This window comes from Pseudopodoces humilis, chromosome 5 (assembly GCF_049639895.1).
Source record: "Pseudopodoces humilis isolate 2021_Gansu_Grassland_sample_001 chromosome 5, ASM4963989v1, whole genome shotgun sequence".
Taxonomy (NCBI): Eukaryota; Metazoa; Chordata; class Aves; order Passeriformes; family Paridae; genus Pseudopodoces; species Pseudopodoces humilis.
The window spans coordinates 34,385,323-34,409,133 of NC_142204.1; the positions used below are offsets into that span (position 1 = coordinate 34,385,323).

General features: G+C 36.4%; 2 protein-coding genes across 7 annotated transcripts in view; one reads left to right on the forward strand and one right to left on the reverse strand.

The window, feature by feature from the left end:
* The window catches only part of PPFIA2 (PPFI scaffold protein A2), a 283,305-nt gene extending 275,572 nt beyond the window's left edge, over nucleotides 1-7,733 (forward strand). For 4 of the 6 annotated variants that reach the window (XM_088055057.1, XM_088055058.1, XM_088055060.1 and 1 more), the window contains one exon: nucleotides 871-1,341. In XM_088055057.1, coding sequence (XP_087911183.1) covers nucleotides 871-1,098 — 228 coding nt within the window. In that variant the 3' untranslated portion in view covers nucleotides 1,099-1,341. Of the gene's footprint in view, nucleotides 1-870; nucleotides 1,342-2,625; nucleotides 2,719-6,292 lie in introns of those variants that run through there. The other 2 variants (XM_088055061.1, XM_014248838.2) reach the window with 1 other exon arrangement.
* Nucleotides 7,734-10,120: 2,387 nt separating this feature from the next.
* The window catches only part of ACSS3 (acyl-CoA synthetase short chain family member 3), a 66,086-nt gene continuing 52,395 nt past the window's right edge, over nucleotides 10,121-23,811 (reverse strand). Inside the window, exons 12-16 of the mRNA XM_005519543.3 lie at nucleotides 16,996-17,077; nucleotides 15,911-16,033; nucleotides 11,404-11,503; nucleotides 11,148-11,323; nucleotides 10,121-10,875 (exon numbers count right to left, since the gene is read on the reverse strand). Coding sequence (XP_005519600.2) covers nucleotides 10,810-10,875; nucleotides 11,148-11,323; nucleotides 11,404-11,503; nucleotides 15,911-16,033; nucleotides 16,996-17,077 — 547 coding nt within the window. The 3' untranslated portion in view covers nucleotides 10,121-10,809. The remainder of the gene's footprint in view (nucleotides 10,876-11,147; nucleotides 11,324-11,403; nucleotides 11,504-15,910; nucleotides 16,034-16,995; nucleotides 17,078-23,811) is intronic.

Below are 23,811 nucleotides of genomic sequence, written 5' to 3' on the forward strand. Positions count from 1 at the left end.
TTAAAAAAAAAAAAACAAACTTAGGAATACCCATCAAGGTTTTTAAAGTAACCTCAGTTTGGCTACATATTTGTGTCATCTCAGATGCTAAATCTGACACTGCACTCTTACCTTAAGATGAACATATTCCAGAGAGGAAACATGCAGAATGGAGTGGAAGTTTTGCTGGCCAGAGCAGGTGGTGGAGAATGTGTGTGGGTGGGATGCCCGTGCAGTCTATTCTTTATGACACATCTTTTTTAAAAATAAAGAAGAAAAGTAGATTCGCGGTTTGTTCTTTATTGCTTTTTTTCTTCAAAGTTCTTCAAAGTCAATCAATACTAACAGAGCGTGATTTGGGGCAGTTTTCTGGGAAGAGGAATCTCAAATCCAACTATGGAAATTATTTATCTTAACATAAGAGTCCAGTGCAAAAATGTTTAAGTCTTGGACTTCTGCACTATTCTGCACTACTTCTCTATTTTCTGAGGAGAAATAAAATTTTTAAGGACTTGCTGAAAATGTCAGATGCCTATGAATTCTGTGCATGCACATGAGTGTTTAATCCTTCTTTAGTACTTTATGTAAGCCTCCTAATGCAATAACAAACCACTTTCTGTCACTATGTAAGAAAGTTCTACTTTAGCTGATACTAAACCCCTTGCCTATATCAAGCCAAAGATTTAAGAAGAGATTTCCACCCCAGCATTTAATATTTCTAAAGCTTTTACTTTTACAAGCATGTCTCAAACATTACAGTGACTGGCTGCAGTGCAACAGAGCAGGGTAGTTGCTATGGAATACACTGGGCAGTGGTAGAGATAGCACACAGCAGGATAGTTAATCAGAAAGTTTCCTTTTGCTTTATCAAACACAACTCTGTGTTGGCAGAGCGATGACAAGAACTTCAGGCGCGGCCCCTCCTGGCGACGGCAGTTCCCTCCACGCGAGGTTCACGGGATCAGCATGATGCCAGGCGCCTCCGAAACGCTGCCGGCCGGGTTCCGGCTCACCACCACATCAGGGCAGTCACGGAAAATGGCCAGTGACGGTACGAGCTCGTTTCTGCACTTCTCTTGGCAAGCACGAGGCTCGTCCTGCCATGCCAAGTTGATTTAATGCATGTCTGTCTCGCACCACAACTGTGTTCATTTAACTAGGATGAACCGAGTCCGGGAAAGTTGAATTAGGGAATGGAAAAGCACTGACTTGGCATATTATTGATTTTTTCAGGTTTGCTTCAGCTGACAGTGTTTATTTAAAATACAAAAAATGGCCATCTCACTATTCTACATCTGTAAAAGAAACAATCAGAAAGAGAAGAATTAATTTACTAACTTTCAATTAGACTGAATATAATATCTAAGCAAATTTTTCATCCTTTTAACCTCTCCAGCAGGTGGAGTGTGTTTTAGAGAATGCAATTAGAAAGGGCTATCACCTTTATTTTCCTATTTTTAAATTAAATAGCTTAGCCTTGACCATCAAATAACTGAAGCTGCTAACAGTCACCAGGAGATGAGTAGTTAGCAAATACTGAAATTCAGGCACTAATTGAGTTACTATATACCAGTATTAATTTTCCCTGGAAATCTTTTGATTTCTAAAAGATACACTAACTCAGAAATGAGAGGGAAATTAACAAGCAGATCAGAATTAAAAAGTAAGTAAAATTTAAAAACCATTGTAAGAGAGCAGACAGAGGAAAGAAATCCCATCACGGCTATTCTTTCAGGTATATGGAAGATAAAGCCTAGTATACCTGCCTGAAGTTCTGAGAAATATTAGTACACAGACTGCCCCATTTAAAATACTGCCATTTAGTTCATCATCAGACAGGATTTAGGTCTACAAACAATTTAGTACACTGACTTGTAAAGATTACATCCTGTAACTTGATAATGAACTTGGTATGACAGTATTGCCACCTAAATTCCCTTAAAGCCATCTAAATTCCATTAAAGTTTCTCACCCTTAAAAACAGTATTCTATAGCTGCAGTTACAGATGGAATAATTTACTGATTGCATCTCTGAATTCCATTGACTCCTACCTTCCATGGCATTTCCACAGCCCACATTACGGCAGCATATATATATATATATATATATAACCTTATAAACTTTAGAACATTATAAACATTAATGGATTTCATCTTCCAGTCACGATATGATGTATGAGATGATATTCTCATTTTACAGATGTGGAACTAAGGCACAAGACAGATTTAGTGGTTTACTTGAGGTCTTCCAGACAGTTAATTCTTGAGCCGGGTATACTGAACTCAGTAGATTTAAAGGGAAGTAATTTTGAAGACCTGTATCTTCATCCAGGATTTGGCTTCCTATCTCCCAGCAGTAAGAACACAATAGTATTTAAAGAGCATGATAAGTAAGAGCATTAGGACTTCCAACAAAATAAAGATAAAATTGAGTTTTAAACTGTATTCACTTTAGACAGACTCCAGCAGTACATCAGCCATGAAGAAGTGCTGAGTTTTGAACTAAGCCATGCCCAGATCACATTAGAGAAAGCCACAGAGCAATTTAACAGCCACCATTCCAGTGGTAAACAGACTGATATATTTTATTGATGATTCTAAAAAGGTTCTGGTTTGTTTCCTTTTTTTTTCCTTCCTAATTTGCAGTTGCTTCATCACGACTGCAGAGGTTAGACAGCTCAACAGTTCGCACATACTCATGCTGACAAGGCCTAGCAAAGAAGCCAGCACTGAATTGTTGTGAGTATTCTGTAGGGGCCATCATGAAAGCTCTTTGTAACTGTACACTACCCCACATTATCCAAGCACGAACCAGCAGGGAGCAGAGCACATAACTAAGGGTTTGCTAGGCTGGTCATTGGGTCATGACAACAGTCTTAAGTCCGAAGGACGCTACCAACCATATTTTGGGGAGAAGGCACAGGGAATGAACTTACTTCATGAGAACTTGAAAGAGATCTGCTAGGAGCTGGATTGGGGAGCAATGCTAGCAAAGAAGAAGAGATTTACTTTTTCTTTTTTAAATATAATTAAAGCTATGACTCAGTTTGGAACATCAGGTAGCTGCATAAAGTTAGAACAAGACTTACCCATACAGAAAATCTTGAAAATTTATCTATTACAGAGGTTCCTGCACTTCTCAAATCATTCAGAATTGACAAAGAAAGGATAATCTGAGCTGGATGCAACTTTGGATAAGATTTAGTATTGGAATTCATGTTAAATTTTTCACCATATATCTTTTGAGTGTGACTATGAATATCACAGAGTCACTGTTCCAGAGTTCTGTAGAAATACGGTTTTCTATTTTATCCCAGCTTTTGGAAAAAATACACACATGATGAGTACTTACATCAATATGGCACCATTTTATCCTTGTATTTTCTCAGTAAAACAGTTTTCATTTAATTACCTGGGGAATCACAAGGCAGCTGGAAAAAAATTTGAATATCACCAAAACCTCATCAGGCATCAAACATGCTTCAATAGCTGCTGCATATTGTAGGCAAGACAAGCAGATTGATTTTTTGTTTTGATTCCCAAGACTGGGACAGACTTGGGGTCATCAAGATTTTACTAACTCTGTGTAGGTTGAAAAAATGCTTAGGAATAGCACATGTTAACAGTGGGAAAAGTAGATTGTTCAGGATCCTCCTGATGACATGAGCCTTACTTCATAGATCTTCAGACCTTCAAAAGACTGCAAAAGTATAAAACCTTACCCTCAGTGAAAAAGGGAACTCGTTGAGCCACCTCTGAAAAAATAAGCTTGGGGAGGTGTGGTTATTTGTTGGTTTTGTTTGGGTTTGTTTTTTCTGAAAAAGCAAAGTTTAGCAGCTGATTCTACAAATATGATGATGAAATGCATGAACTGTTGAAATTTTTTTCTGTGTATGCATGTATGGATTTGAGCACAGTATTGTATCAGTAAGTCAGTGACAGGACTCTCACAGGGTTCAGTGGTGACAGAAACTGAAGGCAGAGATACAAAGCTTTTCTATGTGCTTCAGAATGGGAATGTTGGAAGCAATAAAGCATGACCAAGCTATGTCTTAGGCCAACAGTAATGGGCCAGGCACTTGAGGTGAGGCTTGAAGAGAGAGCAGAAAGGCAGAAATGGAAAACCGATATGCTAACAAAAATTAATTTTAAATTATCCAAACTATTTATTCCCACTATATTAAAGTATCTAAAAAAGTAGCAAAGCACAAACAAAAGTAAAGTAGCAGACTTTTCTGGCACTAGATATATATATATATGGAAGGCATGTACTTTGAGCAAAAAGATGTGCATATAAAGGTATACAAGCTATACAAGTTAACTTCAATTTCTATTGGAGTATTAGTAGTGTTTCAAGTACATAAATATTTGCTGCTTGTCCACTGTCCTGCCAATTAAATCCTAATGTTAAATGCTTGAGACATCTATAAGGATATCAAATTTGCATCTACATTGTAAAGGCTAATTATGTAAATATGGGGTTAACTGACAGTAATGTACTACTATTTCTCTTCTCATTTACCGTTATTCCCTTTTAGAGAAGGAACAAGATGATGTGAGCTAGATCTTTAGTATATGCACTTTCTGTAAGGGCAATTTCAAAATGTCATGCAGGTTATAAACCAAAAAGCAAGTTATAGTAATTTTGGATTCCAGTACATTACACAGAAAATCAAAACACCCCAGCCCTCCCCCTCCCCAAAAACAACAAAAAAAAAAACCCAAAACAAAAACCAACCAACCAACATGCAGAGGGCAACAGAGGAGTTTTCAGGATTTTGTCAGCACACTTCCTAACAGTTTCTACATGAAAGGAGCTGATTGATACTTCGACAAAAGGGAAGGTTATTCATTACAACATGCCTCCTGAAATTTTCCAGATCCAGCTTAGACTGAGACCCAGGCTTTTGTAACACCTTGCCTAGACTCCATCAGCAGCTGATACTCAGATATAGCATCTGCATACACAGAACCAGGAACTAAGCAGCAGAGGGGAGGGATAGCTGGACAAGCTGCCACACAATAGCGAGATAAGGGAGTTTTTCATATGGTAAAGGAGAACATGCCTACAGAGCAGGCCTAAAAGAAAGTGGAAAAGAGATTACATGTGGAACAAATGCAGATGGCCAGTGATCACAGCAGGCTGCAGATTCTTGCATTCTGCTACTCTTGTGAGTAAGAGACATTCTTTTACACAGACTGTCAAAGGCTTGTATTTCAAAACAGTTTATGCCAACAACATCAGTTTGGTACAATCTTCCTGTGTATTTATAGTGTTCAGAGCAGCTGTGTCCCATTCATATGCTTTCAAACTGCATTTCAGGTGGGGTTTTTTTGAACATTTTTTGAAAGCACAATGAGCTGCCAGAAACCATGAGCAGACATTGTCAGAACAGTTATACGAGCACACTCTGCACAGGCCTGTTTTAGTGCACTCGGTATCAGAAATTTAAGAACAATTAAGGCTGTTGGTGCTGGCCATTTAATGTTGTTAAGAAATTTACTAGAGACACAGGACACATCAAGCTTTCTGCTGTGGTGGCTAGATGTGGTGGCCCAGCTGAACAGCTGCAATGCCTTTACACAGCCAGTGGATTTGGCATTCATAATATCCAAGCTTTCCCAACACCTTTAACTTCTAAAACATTTGTCATTGCTAAGTCAGGAGGGTCATTCAGGACAGATTTCTTGCCACAGGCTGGAGCAATAGAACATATTACTTTAACTTTTATTCTAATGAAATACTAAAGGAGATGTAGCAAAATCAGTTATGTATTTTACCAAGGCTTCCAAAGAGAATTTATTAAGACAAATGGAGAGGCAGCATTCCAAAAAGATGAGAATGATAATCGGGAAGCAGCTGGTCCATAGCAAAGAAACTATCAGGGTGAAAAAGGTAAATGCTGTCAAGCTGCAGTGAACTAGGAAGAAGAACTACAAAGTACATCAGCAAGGTCTGTACATGGAAAAATGTGTGTTTAGCCTTGTGCCAAACAGGCAAAGATCTCCAGATGCAAGAAACTAATTCCAGTGCTGAACCAAAATAGCAGGAAAACAACTACAAAATGAACATAAGCAGCAGTCTCTGTTGACTGAGGACAATTAGTAAAAGATTAAAATTAATTATTAGTAAGTTTATGTTGCAGATCTAAAACTGAACAAATGCATGCCTGCCATGAATACTCCAAACCCATGTTTTAGTAACTTAGTTACTAAACTACTTACTTAGTGCTATACTTTCTCTTGTCATTGCACTTTAGACTGAATTAGAATCATAGAATCTCGCTAATTAATGTTTATTTTTTTCTCTTAGATATCATCACTTTCTTCTACTTTACCTGAAGTGCACTACCGCTACTTAGGAAAAGAGCATTAAAACTCTCTGCAAGAACAGGTTAATAGGGAAGAGAACACATAAGGTTTATCATACAAACAGATATGATGTTCCTTTCATGTATTGGTTAGTTTAAAACAAGAATGAAGACTAACTAAATTACTAAAAAAAGAAAACAAAACAATTTCCCCCTTTTTTCAGCATCTCTGTCATCAAAAATTTGACAGTAGTGCACATCCAAAGCTTTTATCAAATGAAGCCACTCATCTTTACATTGTTACATCTGTTTTATTGTAAAATACTAGACATTTACGTATTTACTGTGTATGTATTTCTTTTAAAATGTGTAAGTCTTATGTAAATGGATATAAATATGATTTTTTAAAAATAAAATCTATGGTACATGGGGTCTCAGTGCAAACATTTGACAATACAGTGTCAATAATACTGTTTGTATCTTTCCATTCCACCATTTTTACAGTTTTTGGATTGTAACAGTCAAATGAATATGTTTAGCAGAGTTAGAAGCTTCAACATGTTCCTACTGAGAAAAATCTGTCAATATTTAAAGCTGAACACCTGCCTCTGATGATGTATAATAGAATGACATAACCTGGAACTGAAGCCAAAAAGGACCTCTAAAGACAAAATGGAAATGTTAGATACCTACAGAGACGCACCATGATGGCTCATCTCTTAAAAACAAACAAACAAACCCAGAAGAACTGTTTATAAAAAAATAAAAATCAATTTAATAAAATATGATTTGTACAAAAAAACCAAAAACTTTCTTCTATGTTACCTGCGGACCAAGAGGAATCTTGCTGTACCAAGAGCCACCTTTTTGTTCCAGGATCTTCAAACACCAGCCAGCATTGGAAAAGTAAATCTAATATTTGCATAGAATCAGATTCTTATTTCCAGATATATTCAGCAAAGAAAAAGAAAGAAAAGAGAAGCCAACCCCCACCATTTCTTCATTCGAATAGGGCATTAGACAGGCTCCTGTCTAACGTTATGCTTTTAGCCAAGATGGCCTTGCTGAGACTTCACAGAAGTCAGTTTTATCAGAGGAAATAACTGAAAGACAGAGTGACTAATATATAGTGTATAAAAGTTTAGAAGAGCAACTATTACCTGCTGTGGCTTTATTTGGTGGTGTTATTGTTGTTTATTCTTTGTTTAAATGGGAAGTTTCAAAGTAAGACCTACTTAATAGTCATTACCTATTTGCTATTTTTCTGCTGCTTGATCTTAGCTCAAGACCTGTCTTTTAGTTATTTCTTTTAGCAGTTTGATCTGCAATGTTTGCACGTACATAAACATTTGTTTTGTCTATTTTTATTTGGCAAACTTCGGTCAATCAGATGGTGAAAGATTTTTCTCCCCCAATGTCAATAAAAAAGAGAATTCAGTGCTATTTGTGTTCCTAAGTCTATTAAGTTTGTTATGTAGTAGCATTGTTTGGAAACCAGATGCTTCTCACAGCTAAGCATAAGCACATTTTGGCACGAACAGCGATGAGTTACGATGGAGTTACTGGTGAGAATCTGCCACGAGAGGGAGCACAGATCTTGCTGATGGGCACAAAGTGCTGGCACGGTTATAGCACACAACTGTAGAAAATCAGGACTCTTGTATGCACAGCTCTTGGACTTGACCAACATCATTCTCTTCCCTCAGCCTCCTTTTGGATTATTTTAGTGCAGAATGTCACAAAGAAAAGCAATGCAAACACTGCCACTGCTACTGTCAGTACCAGCAGTATTGTGTGAATACATGTTCCCTCATAAACACCAGCTCTTGTTTTACAGAATTGCTTTTGCAGCCCATGCTAAAACGTAGAGGGCAAAGGGGAATTAAGTGTGTTGGGGAAAAGAATGAGCCAGTTATTATGACCAGTGCAGAAGTTATCCTGCCCCAGGAGTACAGCACCCACAAATTATATATTTCACAGTGAAGGAAAACAGACCAGAAGAATTTAAAACAGTATTATTGTGACTTCAGTTTTGATTTAGATAACATACCAATAACATACCAAGTCTCCTAATTCATCCTGTCTCCCTCACATAAGCTGAAGCTCTACTCTCTGCAGCTAGAAACTGTGGTTATGCTAAATGTTGCCTACTTGGCCCCTTTCAGTACACTGAGAATAACTACTGCATCTGCCTCTTGCAGCCAAAGTTCAGTAACTCACTGACCATTCAAATCTACCCACTTGTTGCTTCTCTCTAAAAACAAAATTAAGAAAATTACTGCTGTCCTACTCCTTCTTAAATAGGCTTGTTTTTCTTGATGGTATGCCCAGATTGCTAGGCAGCACAGCCAAGGGCAACTACTCCTTCTCCCTCTCTTGAGCTTGGCTAAGACAAAGCATTCTGCAATTGCAGTTCCTCAGCAAAAGGCTCCTCTGGAAATCAAAAGAAAGGCTATGAAACAATAATTTTCACACACGGTATTGCTGCAATAAGGTGCCTTTCTTTGTCTGGGTCTTCTGACAGAAGACCCCCCCCCCACTCTTGCAATTACACGATGGCTACAGCCAAGGTAAGGATAGCAAACATACACAACATTGTCTCACCTTCAATTGCAACAGTAACAGCCACATAGCCTGTGAATGTATCACAGTTTCTCTGTGATAATAAGACCTTTGTAGTGTCTCACTGATTCAAGAAAAAAACCACACCTCTGACAACTCCCAAGAATTCCCTCTTGCTCTGTAACTGCTGGGCTGTTGCTAAATTGTAGCATTGTAGCATTGTGAAAAGGAGAAAGTCTCTGCAAGTCAGTCCATTACTTGGCATGGGCCCCCTGTTAAAGCCTTTTTACCTTTTGAATCTACCACTTCTATAAGAAGTACTGAAAGAAAGTTATAAGGACACCGCTGAAGAGCAAAGTTATTCCCACTTTCAAATCTCCAACCTGTATATTTAGCAAATCTACCATAAAGCATCATTAGCATTTACTCAATCTTTGCATGTTTTATTCCCTGTTCAGATTGTGATTTTCAGCGGAAGTGAATAGCTGAGAGGGAGTGGGGCACCTTATGCAATGATTCAGCAAGAAACAAGGACAGTGCAGGCTCGAACTGAGCAGTTTTAGCATGACTGTATGACCTGGTTCAACATGACTGGCCCAGCGGTCTGCAGTCCCTAGTGAAAAAACACATGGACATTTTATTCAGTTCTTATGTAACTGGTAGAGCTCACTAACTCCAGAGAAGTGTCACAGGCACAAGGCACCACCAGGCTCATGTTAAGTGGAACCTATCACCTTTTAGCTCCTACATCAATCTGGTGCTTTATTCTATCGCTTTCCAGGGATGTCATCCTTACCTCTATCCACCACAACAGAAAAGTAATTCTGGACCCTTTTGAAGACCTCTCATATACAACAACATCATCTGATTCTGTCTGTTTCTTACTGTTTCTTTCTCTGGTAAGTACTGCTGAGTTTCAGCAACTTCTCTGCTTTTATACTTTTCTGAGCATCTATTTTTAAAAGGGCTTTTACACTTACTGTTCAATTAAATACCTTCAGTTTCAGAAGTAATGTATGTAAAAAGTGTATCCTCCATCCCTTGGCTTGTTGAGAACCCTGTAATGAATCTAAAATGGCCCATAAAGTCCAAAATGGGCTGCTTAGTATCCATATTTGCTTAATTTCTTGGTTACATGTATCTCAGCCTAAAATGTTTAATTATGGCAGCAAAAGCACGTTCTGATTGTCCTTATCATAAGGGATACAAATCACCAAAAAAAAAAAATTAGCAGAAAATTCAAAGGGTAAATGCCTGCCTTTATTTAATATACAAAGGGTTTCCTGAATACTACTGTGGACAAATCAGTATTTTCACAGATTTGACAGAAATTATTTATCATTTTACAAAAAAGACTCTTCAGAAAGTGATTGAGTAAAAAAAAAACATAGCAATCTAATTTATAGCAGAAAGACTTGGGAAAAAAAAAGAAAATGGAATCAAGAGAACTAATCTTAAAATTTTTAATTTTAGAAAAATCTAAAACACAAGAGCTTATAATTTACAAGTAAGAACAATTTATGCCTGCAACAATTTTCACAATTGAATTCCTTTTTTGTTCTCCTCTGTTCAATATTTACCTTTTGTAAGCTGCTTCAGCCAAACAAAAGTTACTGGTCACATTACAAAATAGCAGATTGAAATGTAAGGTTACATCACACCATGTAAAACGGATAATCCAATTACTCCTTCCCTTTAAGACTACAGCAATGTCTGAATTCTATTTGCAATTCTTAGCCATCTTAATAACCAGCATATATTGACAGCATGCAGAGACTTTAATATATCTCACTGGCTTTGGCAAGATGGGAAAGAACAAAGTAATGTTTCTGCAGTAAAAACATTTAGTCCCAAATCACTACTTGTTTTTAAAATGTGGTATTCTTAACAAAAAAAAAGCTTCTTTGTATACTTGAATAACTGAAATGCTTGTTATTATGTAGTATTATTATCACATTTAATTTTTCTTTAGCAATTCTTCAATGTGTTTAAACACACTAGCATCTTCAATGGTTGGTGTTATCTGAAAAGGAAGAACACAGTAGCATGTGATAGTAGGTAAGAATTTCATTCAGAGATTCTTCTAAATTTAAACTTCAAAAGCAATCAAGAAAAAGGTATCTCTAAAGCTTTGAAACATGAAAATCTTTTGGATAATTTGCAACAGAAATAAAACAAAGTACTACCTGAAGTCATGAACCAGTTGCAGAACAGTCAAGAGAATCAAAACCACCATGTTCTACCTCTGGATGTGCATGTGTACCTAATTTATTAAAGCAAACATCTCTAACTTACCTTGTATGGCTTTCCACTGATGAGTGCAGAGAGAGCAGAACGTGGAATCTTGCCAGAGCGTGTTTTTGGTAGCTGTGTCACAAACATCCCCTTCTGGAAAGCTGCTACTGGACCAATGTTGGTCCGAACCCGCTCAACAATCTCTTTCAAAATCTTACTCTCTTGTGTCTTTACACCTAGTGAAGAAGGTAAAATCCTTTATCTTTTCTGAGACTTTTGCAAGTGTTAGTGACATCAGTTATCAGTGAGTTCTCACCTTGTCTCAGTACACACAGTGCAAATGGAACATGTCCTTTCAAAGGATCCTCCTGGCCCACAACAGCACAGTCTGCCACAGCAGGATGGAAGAGGATACACTGAGGGATGGAAAAGAAAACAACTGAAATAATAATAGATAAAATTTTAGTGAAAAAAATGGTATGGTATGGTATGAACAAAAAACTTTTTAGACTTCTTATATTTTAACAGCAAAAGGTCAGTGCATACACCTCAGGATTTCAATTACATGTGTTGAAGACGTACATGTAGGTACATTTTCATATATACTCATGTATACTTTTCAAACAAATGGAAGAAATAAAAGCTTTAGCAGCACAAAACAGCAATACTGAACAAACCACAGGTAATTTCCTTACAGCTTTGTGAGAGTATAACGTCTTTGGTTTTGTTAATGAGATCTCTGCTGGAACAAATAACATTTTTCTAACATGGGTAACATGGGACTTAAATGCAGGGAGTAAGGACCAAAACCACAGAAACACTCTTACTACAGACATATAGCATCCTACTGGTTCATTTTCTCTGACTCTTATTTTTTCATTCTTTGTTGCTGTAAAAGCATAGTTTCAACCAAGGCCAAATACATGTGCAGGCACAGCTTGCAGCCAGCCTAGGTCAGCTCACTCTCTTGGAAACATTAGGTCTCAGCTTCCTGGGATAAAAAAGGGAATTAAATCAGAGCCTCATCACATCGATAACATGTATCGAACTCTTTTTTAGGGTAAAAGAAATAGTAAGCTTCCAATTAGCCAGCTGAAAAACAGTCACCAAGATGTCTCAGCACATACCAAGACAGACAAAGGTGGCTTTAAGATGCCACTAGTTGTGAATCCTCTTCCAAAGCAACTGGCTCTTTTCAATGTGCCTTGGAACATTTTGCTGTCAACAGTGCCTTCAGCACTTTTCAGTCCTCTGGATTCGACCACAAGGAGGACCTAACTTGACCCTACACAGAAACCACATAATGCGATTATGCTTGTAATTTATCTGTGCATACAAGGGCTGTGTGCTTGCTAATAACTGAACTTCACATACTGTGTTGCCAAAATCAAGGCAGTGGGATGACTAAGTTTTAGGAATAAAGATACATTTTGGTTGTTTTTATTAAGTAGGAATACCACATTGGCATTAGCTACTCATACAGTGGTGTGAGAATGAGAAAGGAAAAAAACCTGAAAGACTGGAAAGCTGAATCACTGTTGTTCCAATTAACAAAAGGGAGGCTCTTGTATGACCTGTTTATGAAACTGATGAGGGAAGGAACAATTCAAAGGGTCTACGATAACACATCTTCAAAACAGATTTCACCATCCTTAGGCTTTATAGTGAAAACAGGAAGGAGAAACTGACTCCATGTGTCACGGTCAGTACAACACACACCAAGTAGTTTTTAGCAAAATAAATCCGCTCAATGTGTTTCTAACCCACTTTGTCAGAAGCTATACTCATTTCACAAACTATGATCCTAGAAATGTCCTATGCCAGAAAAAAGGCAAATGGAAAACACTGACCTAACAGTAGATGCATGCTCTATCAAAGTACAGAAGTGTGACCATTTATGCACAGCTTTTGAAACTGGATTATTTCTAATTATAATTTTATATAATTTTTTATAATTATATATACATATATATATATATAATTTGTATTATAATTTTAATTAGAGAGAATGTGGACAAGCTAAATATAGAAGAGTGCACTGGGCTTATCCCAGAATCAGAAGGGCAGAAAAGCCTGCTTCAAGAAGCTGAATATACACAAATGCATTTAAATTCAGGTGCAGCCTACTTTGTCCAAAAGTCATTGTATCTACACTGACAAATCATACAGAAATTAATCTTATTCAAGTCCAAATCCCTACAGGCTTTCAATGCATCACATACATTTAATGCACTCTGGTGACTTACAGGCCAGAACCTCAGTAATGCATTCCATTTCCTGCTATAAATTTCCATTTTTTCCTGCTCTATCTTCTTGACTACAAAAACCTGATAGGCATATATAACCAAAAAAAACCAAAAAGGCAAAAACAGGAAAGAAAAAGAAAATGGATTATGCAAAGTTGACTATTAAGTCAACAACCACAGTAAATACAGGATTTCCACAGGAATACAGAAAAAAGATTTACAGTAAACTGGCATTACCATCAAATATAATTACCTACCAGGCATCAACAAGACTCCTAAGATGGAGACTTAAATGTTGCCAGATTGTTTTGTTGTACTTTGGTTTTGTCATTACAGTCTGTCACTTATTCATAAGTCTTATGGGTAGCTGGAATAGTGTAGTTATTGTAGTATTTTTCTTCAGACTATCCAAAGTTCTATTAACGTGTCTTTGACTTTTCAAATGCTAACTTCAAATGACTGAAATTAGTAATTAGTGAATACTAATTTTAGAATTATCAAACTTTGTTAAACAACTGAAAAGAAGAACAGAAACAGCACTAGACATTTAAAAATTGTTTAAAGTAATAAAAAACTTGAGGAAGTGAAATGGTTTTTCCACTGGGCACAAGGATGGATGGCAAATGCGGCGGCAGACAGAAACATCAGTGGATCAGGGAAAAGGGATTTCTCATGATAAATTCCTCAGTTCTCAGTTTGAAGTCTGTTGCCTCAGATAGTCAAGATTTGATTAAGCTGTGGGTTTGTTTTTTCTTTCAGGAAGGGTCAAGAAGGAACACTACAGATTTACAGACCAAAGACGGGTGGATCAACACGCAAGATGAGGTTCCCATAATGGCCACCACTCACTGACTGGCCAAGTAAACTGTAACATCTGCTGCATTGCAGTAAACATAGAGCTCCAATAGTATTAACAGATACATTACACAAAGGAACTTACTGTGTGGAACATAACAGAGCTAAGTTAACTTAGTCAAAGCACTAAGGAAAAACTTGTTAAACTTGTAATGCAGCTAAAATGTAAATGTAGATAACATACTTGCTCAACAAGGTGACTGTCAATTACTTAATGATTCTATGGACCTCTAATTCTATATTTACTGATCTTACTAAGGAGCTAATTGTGGTCTTCTTAACACTTTCCCATTTAACCAGCAATTCACTGTGCATGCATTAACATCACTCTTGGTTTCTAGCTTTATTCAAAAGGTGAACAGAAAAGCTTCTAGAATGTCATAGCAATGAAACATCGTGTTTCAAGGGGAAAGACCTAATGAGCAGGGAGAGAAAACAGAGATACTGAGAAGCTCAGTATGATGGATCCAAAGGTAATACAGCAGAGAAGGTGATTCAATTCATCATTTGTTACAGCAGCTTCAGACTGTGAAGCAAAGAAAATGCCCAGCTCGGCCCATGAGTAGTAGAGCAGTAAGGGATGGGGATGAGATTCCTGCTGTGCTTTAGTAAGGGAACACAAAAAACTACTTCTAAGGAAAAGAGGTTTAAGCAGACTGAAAGTACCTTTACATCTCATAGACCCAAGTTAGGACAGCAGCTATTTCAGCTCCCTGGCTGACCAATCCTTGATGGATTAATGTTTATGTGAACTCATTCACTCCTGTGTAATCAGAATTTCTTATATTCTCTTCTACGTTTTCTAGCCATCAAAATAAAATAGTCACTAGACTAACAGACATTATAAAACAAAAAATGACTCACAGATTAGTTTCTGATTCAGTGAACAGTTAAATGAAGAGTTCTTAAAAGCCTATTTTTCTCTTGTACATGCCCAGCACACCTTTTCCTATACTCCCTGAATAAGCAATTGATATGTCATCAGGGAAATTTGTAACTGGCAATCAATCACAGTGACTCCAGAAAGGTGAGTGAACAATGATATGAAATTCAGACACTATTATGAACTTGACTGTTTTCAACTTTTTGGAGTTGCATGGGTATTACATTAATGACTTTCAATTTAACAGAAGGGTTTTTTACAGAAATTTTCATTGTTCATTTAGCACTGCTCATACAATAAGAGACAAAACAGCTGTCAAAAAATGATGAAGTCTTCCAATCAAAAAAAACCACTAAATGTGAATGTCTGAAAAAAAAATATATCAGCCAACACTGAGCATTGCATTTTAGGAAAAAGGTTTCTATCCCTAAGTAACTACAGTAGCTGGTGAAACTACTTGTCACACTGACACTACACTATCCTAATGTATTCCCAAATAAATACATTATTTGAGCAAAAAGGTATGCTTCCCACTCTACCACACTTCCCCTTAACTACACCTTCAAATACCAAATTATGCCTGCCTTACCAATCCCATGGTACAAACTGCTTATTATTGACTAAATTTGTTATGTTTCTGGAAAGCACCTTAATATGAAGACCCTGAAACAGAAATGTTTTGGTTAAAAGTACAAATGGAAATGCAAACAAAACAAGCAGAAAGAAAACGAGAGATCTTTCTGTGTGAGATTTTGAGATGCGATGAAATATGGGATTTTCAGTCTCAGTTTGCTTTATTCATCTTTCACTCTTCTATTTTGTTGTCAGGCAATGCTAACCTCTTCAATCGCACCTGCTGAAATTCTGTGCCCGGCAACATTGATCACATCATCAGCTCGAGACAGGACATATAGATATCCATCCTCATCCATATAACCAGCATCCATAGTATCATAATATCCCTAAATATAACACAATGAAAAATAAAGTCAGAAGGAGTACTAGGAATATTCATAAATTTACCGTGAAATGCAAAAATATAAAAAAATACATCTGTTTCAAATTATGTAAGCTTTTGGTGTTTGAAAGATTTATTTCTGTAATATTTGTCACTGTTTTTATATAATATTATCCTGTGCAGCTCCCTTTCCAGAAAGGGAAAGGTTTTGTTGTCTTTATTGATACAGAACAGAAAAAAATAGATAAATCCTGACATTTTTCCAACTCTGCTTACTTTGATCCCTGACAGCCTGGAGAAGGATGTTGCCTGGATCTACACAAGGAGAATGGAATTGCTGCAATACAATGACAGCTGTCAAATTGCTCCTAAAGATATTCCTGTTTGCTGTACCCAAACATACGCTGTCATCATGATGCAATTGCACACTAAAAATAATTTGTGTGACAACTCAATCATTTACTTTCATTGAGCCAAATCTTCTATTTTCAACATATGTATAGGGCAAATCTACCTATTTGCAAGGAACACAGTAAACCAGTCCTTGGACAGTTCATCTGACAAGGAAACATAACTAATGCAGCAAAGAGCCTCCAGTGTATTCAGATGCACAGTGGACCAGTGTGTATTTTGGAGTGGTACCAAGTTAGCATGGCTGCAGGCCAACAGGAGGAGTGCATTTGAAGCTGTGCTAGTGCAAGGCTGCAGGTTTACAGCTTAGATTAAATGACACGAAATGACTTTTTGGCTGAAAAGCTTATGGTGTACTTCTGTTTCAGATCTTAAAAAAACAACAGCATACCCAAGAGCTGAAATTATAGGTGAAAAAGAATTTTTATATACATATCAAAGATCTCCACTGAAATTATGACAATTTATCGTAAACTGTTTCCCAGATTAAATCTATTATCATTTCAGTTCTGAAGTATTACCAGAAGCTTAAATAATTGATTTCATAATTCTTACTGGAAATTTTTGGAAATATAACTTCTGAAATGTTTCTTGATTTTCCCAAAGGCCTGAGAATGCTCCAGGAGGCAATGGCAACCTTAAATTGAAAAGAGCAGAGAGAAGTAAGAAAAGCAGATATAACAAATACAACTCATGCTTTCCATTAATACTCTGTTTTCAGGTAAATAATCATTGTCTACACAATCAGAAAACAGTTCAGCTCAATAATATGCTGGTAACTAATAAAAAAAGCTATATATTATTGTCATCAAATGTATATAGCTCTGCATGGTACCCAGACCTTACCTTTTACATAATACAAGCACCTCAGTAAAATAATATTCAGTCTATTAAACACTATACTCTGTACTATAAATACATTAACAGCATTTAGCTTTTAACATTTCTAAGGATTAAGTATCTCTACAAAATTTGTGCATACACACTATGATACAGGCAACTGCATTATTACAGGTGTCTCTTTCTCTAACAGCCATACACACCCACACATGCACAGATGAATTATCAGACACACAGATCTTTAGTTTCTGTAAAAAGATAAAACTCAAAGGACTTCAGTCATGAGAATCTGAATAAAAATGCTTTTCTGTTTAAACTGTGCATAATACTATTGGTAATACTGGAGAAGTTCTGTGAAAGTATATTGATACAAGCCACTAATAGAGCTTTCTAAAATAACTGTACTTAAAGCTGCAATATTCTGGATTGCTTTATTAGCTGAGTTTTGAATACACATTAAACACCCCTTCTTCAGTCAATGACATGGGCATGAGAAAATATGGGACACTTCAGATATGTATCTGTCAGGAGAGAAGCTGCAGAAGCTTCAGCTAAAAAAGTGCTTGTTTCTTCATAGCTCTGATGGGGCACACACAGATTTCTTTAACTGCCTGAGAGATATATATCCAGGCATATTAACAAAAGTTTTATGAAGTTTACCCCTAATAACAGAGAGAGAATGATCATGTAAACAAACATATTTATTTAGATAAAACCATAAATGCACCATACAGATTTTACTAGCATATGTCTGCATTGCTAACTAGCAAATATTTAGCTAGAAGTATTTTATTTTCTGCTGATAGTATCCCTGTGACACTAAAAGGCAACATCTCTAGCAGTGAAACAGCTCTCTGTAGCATAGCAATTCTGATGTCATTACAAGTCTCCTATGATGGTCAGTCACAAGAACAGGTGCCACCAGCTCTGTGACATGTACATTTCTAGCACTATATTTACAAAAAGAATAGTTAGAGTTTTATATATACCTATATATATATAGAGAGAGAGAGAGAGAGAAACACAATAAAAAAATCCTAGCTATGGTAAAAAGAGTAAAACTACATTTAAAAGGTCATATCATCCAGTAGTGATTTGAATGCCTGATTTTCTACAATCCTTGTTTTTTCAGCTTAATTCAGGCCAGCTAGCATAACAGAATATACTACTATAAATATTACTGGTTTTTATCTGAGGGTTCTGGCTCAACACATCCCATATATCACATTCCTTGAAAGTACAGTTAAGGTATGGCCAGAAATGCCAAGACACTTCCCAGTAGTTACCCAGTGTTCAGGAGGGCAGGTTGACTTCTTCCCATCTGGAAGAAATTCACTGCCCTATTTTAAGCCTCTCAAGCTTAGTAAGTGTCTCTGGGATACAAAAACATGACCTGTGGAGTGTTTGCCTTGGAAAAAAATATAAGAAAAACAATATATTGATCCTGGTGTTTGTGTATGCCTGTGTTTAAAAAAAAACAAACGTATGCCTATGTTTATTGGTTTTGTTTAGATTCAAGTAAAGCCACCAGAGAATGGCAGTTACTATGGTTGTTGCCTGGTTGCTAATAGTACAGCAATTCATAACAGCCTCAGTCATTGCAAATTTTGCACTTTAAATTTATTTAGCAGTCTGAAACACTTTCATGACGGTAGACAAAGAACAATTCATATTGATGAAGTCCCTAATTTCCCCACAGCTCTATTCAGTACTTTGCAGTTAGTCACTGAACAGAAAAAAAAAGCAGTTTTACTGCTGAAATTAGAAAAGCATTTACCTCTCTGTCATTGTTTAAAAATCTAAACAGAAGTGTGGAACATATCACCAAAAATACAATTCTCACTTCTACTATTTGGTATTCTTGTCCTTGTTGGGACTTTTTATTCCAATGGGGAGACCAGGGGTGTCTCATGTTCTAGTTTGATGGGTGTTTTTTTGCTTGTTTCTTGGGGTTTTTTAGGAAAATTGTATTGATAAACACATACACATGGAGCATAATCTGTGAGTCTGTGGAAACCAGACTGCTAAATAAGTGGTTACCACAGGCATCTCTAGAGCATATATCACAGCACAATACACGCAACATCTGAAAATGTGCTTCTGTGGCTTTCTGTGAAAGATCACTTGCAGTTAGAACCCCACTCATCAGCTAAGCAAAAAGTGAATTCCTTCTTCCATGTGTCAATCTTTCAGGTACAGTAATTCCAGAGCAATGGGCACATACAATTCTTTAATGAAAACATCTTTCTTGGCATCACGACTGAGTAGAATTTCTAGGTTCTGTGCAAATACAAATTAATAAAGGTAGAATTCAGCTTGCCAGAACATAATTATGTGTATTGAAATTTTGTCAGGACATCAGAATTAAAATGTCCAGAGCCAAACATACCTCCAAACCACTGCTGTCAGTGGGAATGCTGCCATGAATTCCAAAGGGAGCAGAACTGGATCATAATTACATGCAAGGAGCCAGAAGAGAGAAAATGAGACTGTCCAAAAATAACAGCAACCTGAAAATAGACATCTCTTGTTTTTATCAACCCCTCCATAAAAAATAAAGGAACATTTTGAGATGTTTGATTTGGGTCTTTTTGCCCTAGAAAATGTAACATACACACCCACAATAATTCAGCATTTAAAAACTGTTGGCTCTTTATCTGAAAACTGAATTGATACTCAAGATCTTTCAGCGATATTTTTACTACTAAGAGATTACTGACCAAAAATGCCAGGTATGCATAAGTAAGCATGACTGCCCCTCAGATAGTCCTGCTTCCCTTTGACAAGGGACAGTATCACAGAAGGCCAAGAGAGGAGTAGGTTCCTTTATTACCATTTTCACAACACACAAAGAAGTTGCTTTGCTTGGTTTCTCTTTTGGATATATTTACTGTATTTCTGTAGCTATCTGTTACCAGCACAGTAACAGGAGTACAAATTATTCTATTCTCCATTTACTCCACTCAAAGTAAGATTAAAAATTTTGAAGTACAAGAACAAAGATCTAGGCCTATTTCTCATTTAAAGACTGAATACATTTAAAACAGCATCAGGGAAACCAGGCAAACTTTGTAAATTAATGATTTAAATCATATGGGTTCATTGAAGAAACATTCATTCTGGTTACATTTTACAACGATAAGCAGGTAATTTCATTGTAAATTGGGGAGACAAGACGAATGAGCTTGACAGTACCACAAAAAAAAAACCTCTGAAGTACTTTAACTGTTTTCTGGTACAGAATTTCAAATGACAATCATTATTTGCTTTTTTAAGCATTGTTTTACAGTTCATTTATTTTTCATACAATGGTGGTAGACCTTCCACAGAACAGTCCACCTTTAGCTTAGCCCAAGAAATCTGACTCCCACATAGCACATCTTTTCAGAATGCCACTCATCAAAATGGTGCAAGATTCCTTGTTAATGGAACCAAGCAATTATAGACAGAGAACTCAAAAGATAATTTGCACAGAAAAGCAGATTTCTGAAATTAAATAAAAAATTACTGGAGATGTTACCTTGCTGGAATTCAGAAAAGACATCCTTTTATTTTATGGTAGGCAATGATACTCTGAGGCTATTCATTACAGCCAGTCAAAGCAAATATAAGCAACTGTTAAATGAGTTTGGGTTTCCAAATGGAACAAAATAATCTTGACTGGCAGCTATATTTATTAGTCAGCATTTATGTAGTGTTGTGCATAAACGTCATTCTTATAAAAAATTTTTATTGCAATTTTGAAAAGCATCTGGAAGCTTTTTCAGACTCTAGGAACAACACCACAGGAAAAAGGGTGGAGAAGAATAGAGGATCTTGAACATTCATCAGTCTGCATGAAAGATTACTTTAGTTAGCTGAAAGGGGTCACAAAAGTAGTTGATCTCAGTGTGAATTTTGCTGTAGTGGGAAAAGAGAAAAAGCCATGAAAAACTAGTGAAACTGCTTGGAAAAATTTCAAAGTAAAGGAATTTCAAATGTTATTTACATGCAGTTAGCCAGAGATCTGCTAGAAAAAACATCTTTGGACAAATTGCTCTCACATTGGAAGACCTACTCGTTTTTTATCTGTAAAGGGAAAAGACAAAGCTGATAAACATGTAAAAGGCTATTAGGAAGATAAATCTTTTGCACACGTTCTTTATTTAAACTGACCTTCCATATAACACAGGCTGAAAGATGCCATCTACTAAATCCTGCCTCAACCCCACAACTTTTGGTTAAAATAGATATCCAGGTTAGACCTAAAAATATCAAAGTAAACCACCATACTCCCAAGATTTTATTCCAATGTCTTAATACCTTCACTGCTAAAACAGTGTTTTATTTCTCATCTGAATGGATCTAGCTTCAGCTTCCAATTTCTTTATGCTAAACAGCCATCTCTCAGAGATTATTTTGTCCTCTGAGTATTTCCTGGCCCTGAAAAAGTCAGTATTTTACTGCTCTTGGGTAAATTACATACCACAGGTTTTCGTACCATGCAGATTTCAGCACTTGGATCACTGTCATTCATATTTTCCCCAATATCCAGTCACTTTCTCATTAGGGTTTTGAAATACAGACATAAGAACCAAGCCTAATGCATCAATGGATGTACTAACATCACATCCACAGACAGCAACATTGGCTCCTCTTCAGTTTTCCTACCTAATAACAATCATATTGCCTGCTTAGCTACACTAGCAGCTGCCTTTCATTCAAAGATCCTGTGTATCCAGAGGCTTATCTGCTGTAACATAAAAAGCTCCTTTGGAAGTCGCTGCATTCTAGGGCCCTTCATCTTACAGAGCTAGAGAATTTTCACTTTACCTAGCAGTATAGCCCTTGCTTACAAGAACATATTGTCATTGCCTCCTTTTCCTCCTGGGCAGAGGGAGAGCACGGAGCTGTGACTTTTCCCATGGGTGTATCCCAGTTGGAATGACTTAACATTGACTCATCAACTCTTACAAGATCTTACTTCTTTTTTTTTAATGAAATATCAAGGTACTACAATGCACTGCAAAAGATTGCATCCTTTTCTTTCCCTTTTCTTTTCTTTAAGCTCTCTTGGTTAGCATTCTATTGAGCATTATGGTTATATTCCTGGTTCCAGGTTTCTTCATCCTTCCAAACAGACACTGACTTTCTTTTTAACGCATCGTAAGAAATGTTGAGTGAGTCAGCTTTTTATTGAACATTTATTTGCTCACTAAATACTGTAAAAATATTGAACACATTGATATAAACAGGAAAACTGTCAATGGGTTGCTTACTTTGAGTAACCTTTTCAACTAAAGGATATTCACTCTAAGGTATCTGCTTTGGAAGTACGGTCATGTTTCTCCTTGACTAACTCATAATGTATAATCATAAAAAGCTGTGAATTTATCACTATTATTGCTTTATAAATATTTACTATTTAAAATTTATCATTAATAAATATTTTTAAATGTATTTTAGTTTTTACAGCACCATACATAAAGTTTTCCATGATTGTACTAGATACAATGGAGTGGGTCATCATTGGAAACATTCTTTTAGAACATTCTGATTTTTCTTCCTCTTCTTTCACTAATTCCAAATCCACAAAAAAAAAAAAATTCCACAACTTTCATACTTTATAAAGCCTCTCAGCCACTTTTCTTAAATGCACTTAAACAAATGCAACTAAACCATTTCCAAATCACTGTATAATGTAACTACATTGTCTCACCTCCTGCTGAATATGAAACATACTAACGTGATTCCATGCAGTGGAGATCTCTAAAGCAAACTTGTAAATACTCACCCTGCAAAACTCCATTATTATGGTACAAAATTAACTATACAAACACTAGAGGAAGTCTAACTAGGGTCTAGCAGCAAATTTACTGGCAGTCACTACTCTCTGGAAAAAATGAGCACAAGGCAAACATAGTCCTGTTGTGGGTGAATATATAGAATAATAGTAGCTAGTGCTGTGACTGCTTCAAAAAAATAAACATAATGGGTTTGTGATATTTTCAATGTACAAGATGAAAACTGGAATTTACATGGGATTTCTCTTTGTTAATGTTCCTTATAACAACAGACAACCTAGAAAAATTACATATATATATACATATTTTCAAGTGTGCATAAATTACAGGCAGGCCAGAACAATGCAAGCAGAAGTGTGTTACTAAACCAGATTGGTCTTGTTAAATGGAAGTGGAGGTCACTGCTGCTGTCATTTTCACTTCAGAATAAATTCTCAGAATCTTTCATGTCTAAAAAATCTAGCTCAGAAAGAAATGCATATAAATTTAAAAACAATTCATACAAGCCCATCTTCACCTCATCTGCAGTCACCTTTATTTTCCTTTATATCACAAATGTTGTGACACTGCTTTCAATTACTTTATCCTGAAAGACTTGTGAAATCAGAAATATTATTGAATTGTCCAGATAAACTGGTATGTATGAGAGGTTTTTATCCAAGAATAATCTGTCCAAAGGGCAGAGATGATGGTGACATGAAAAAAAAGAACAGGTATCAGCTGGCAGAAAAGTAAAGAAAAGAACATA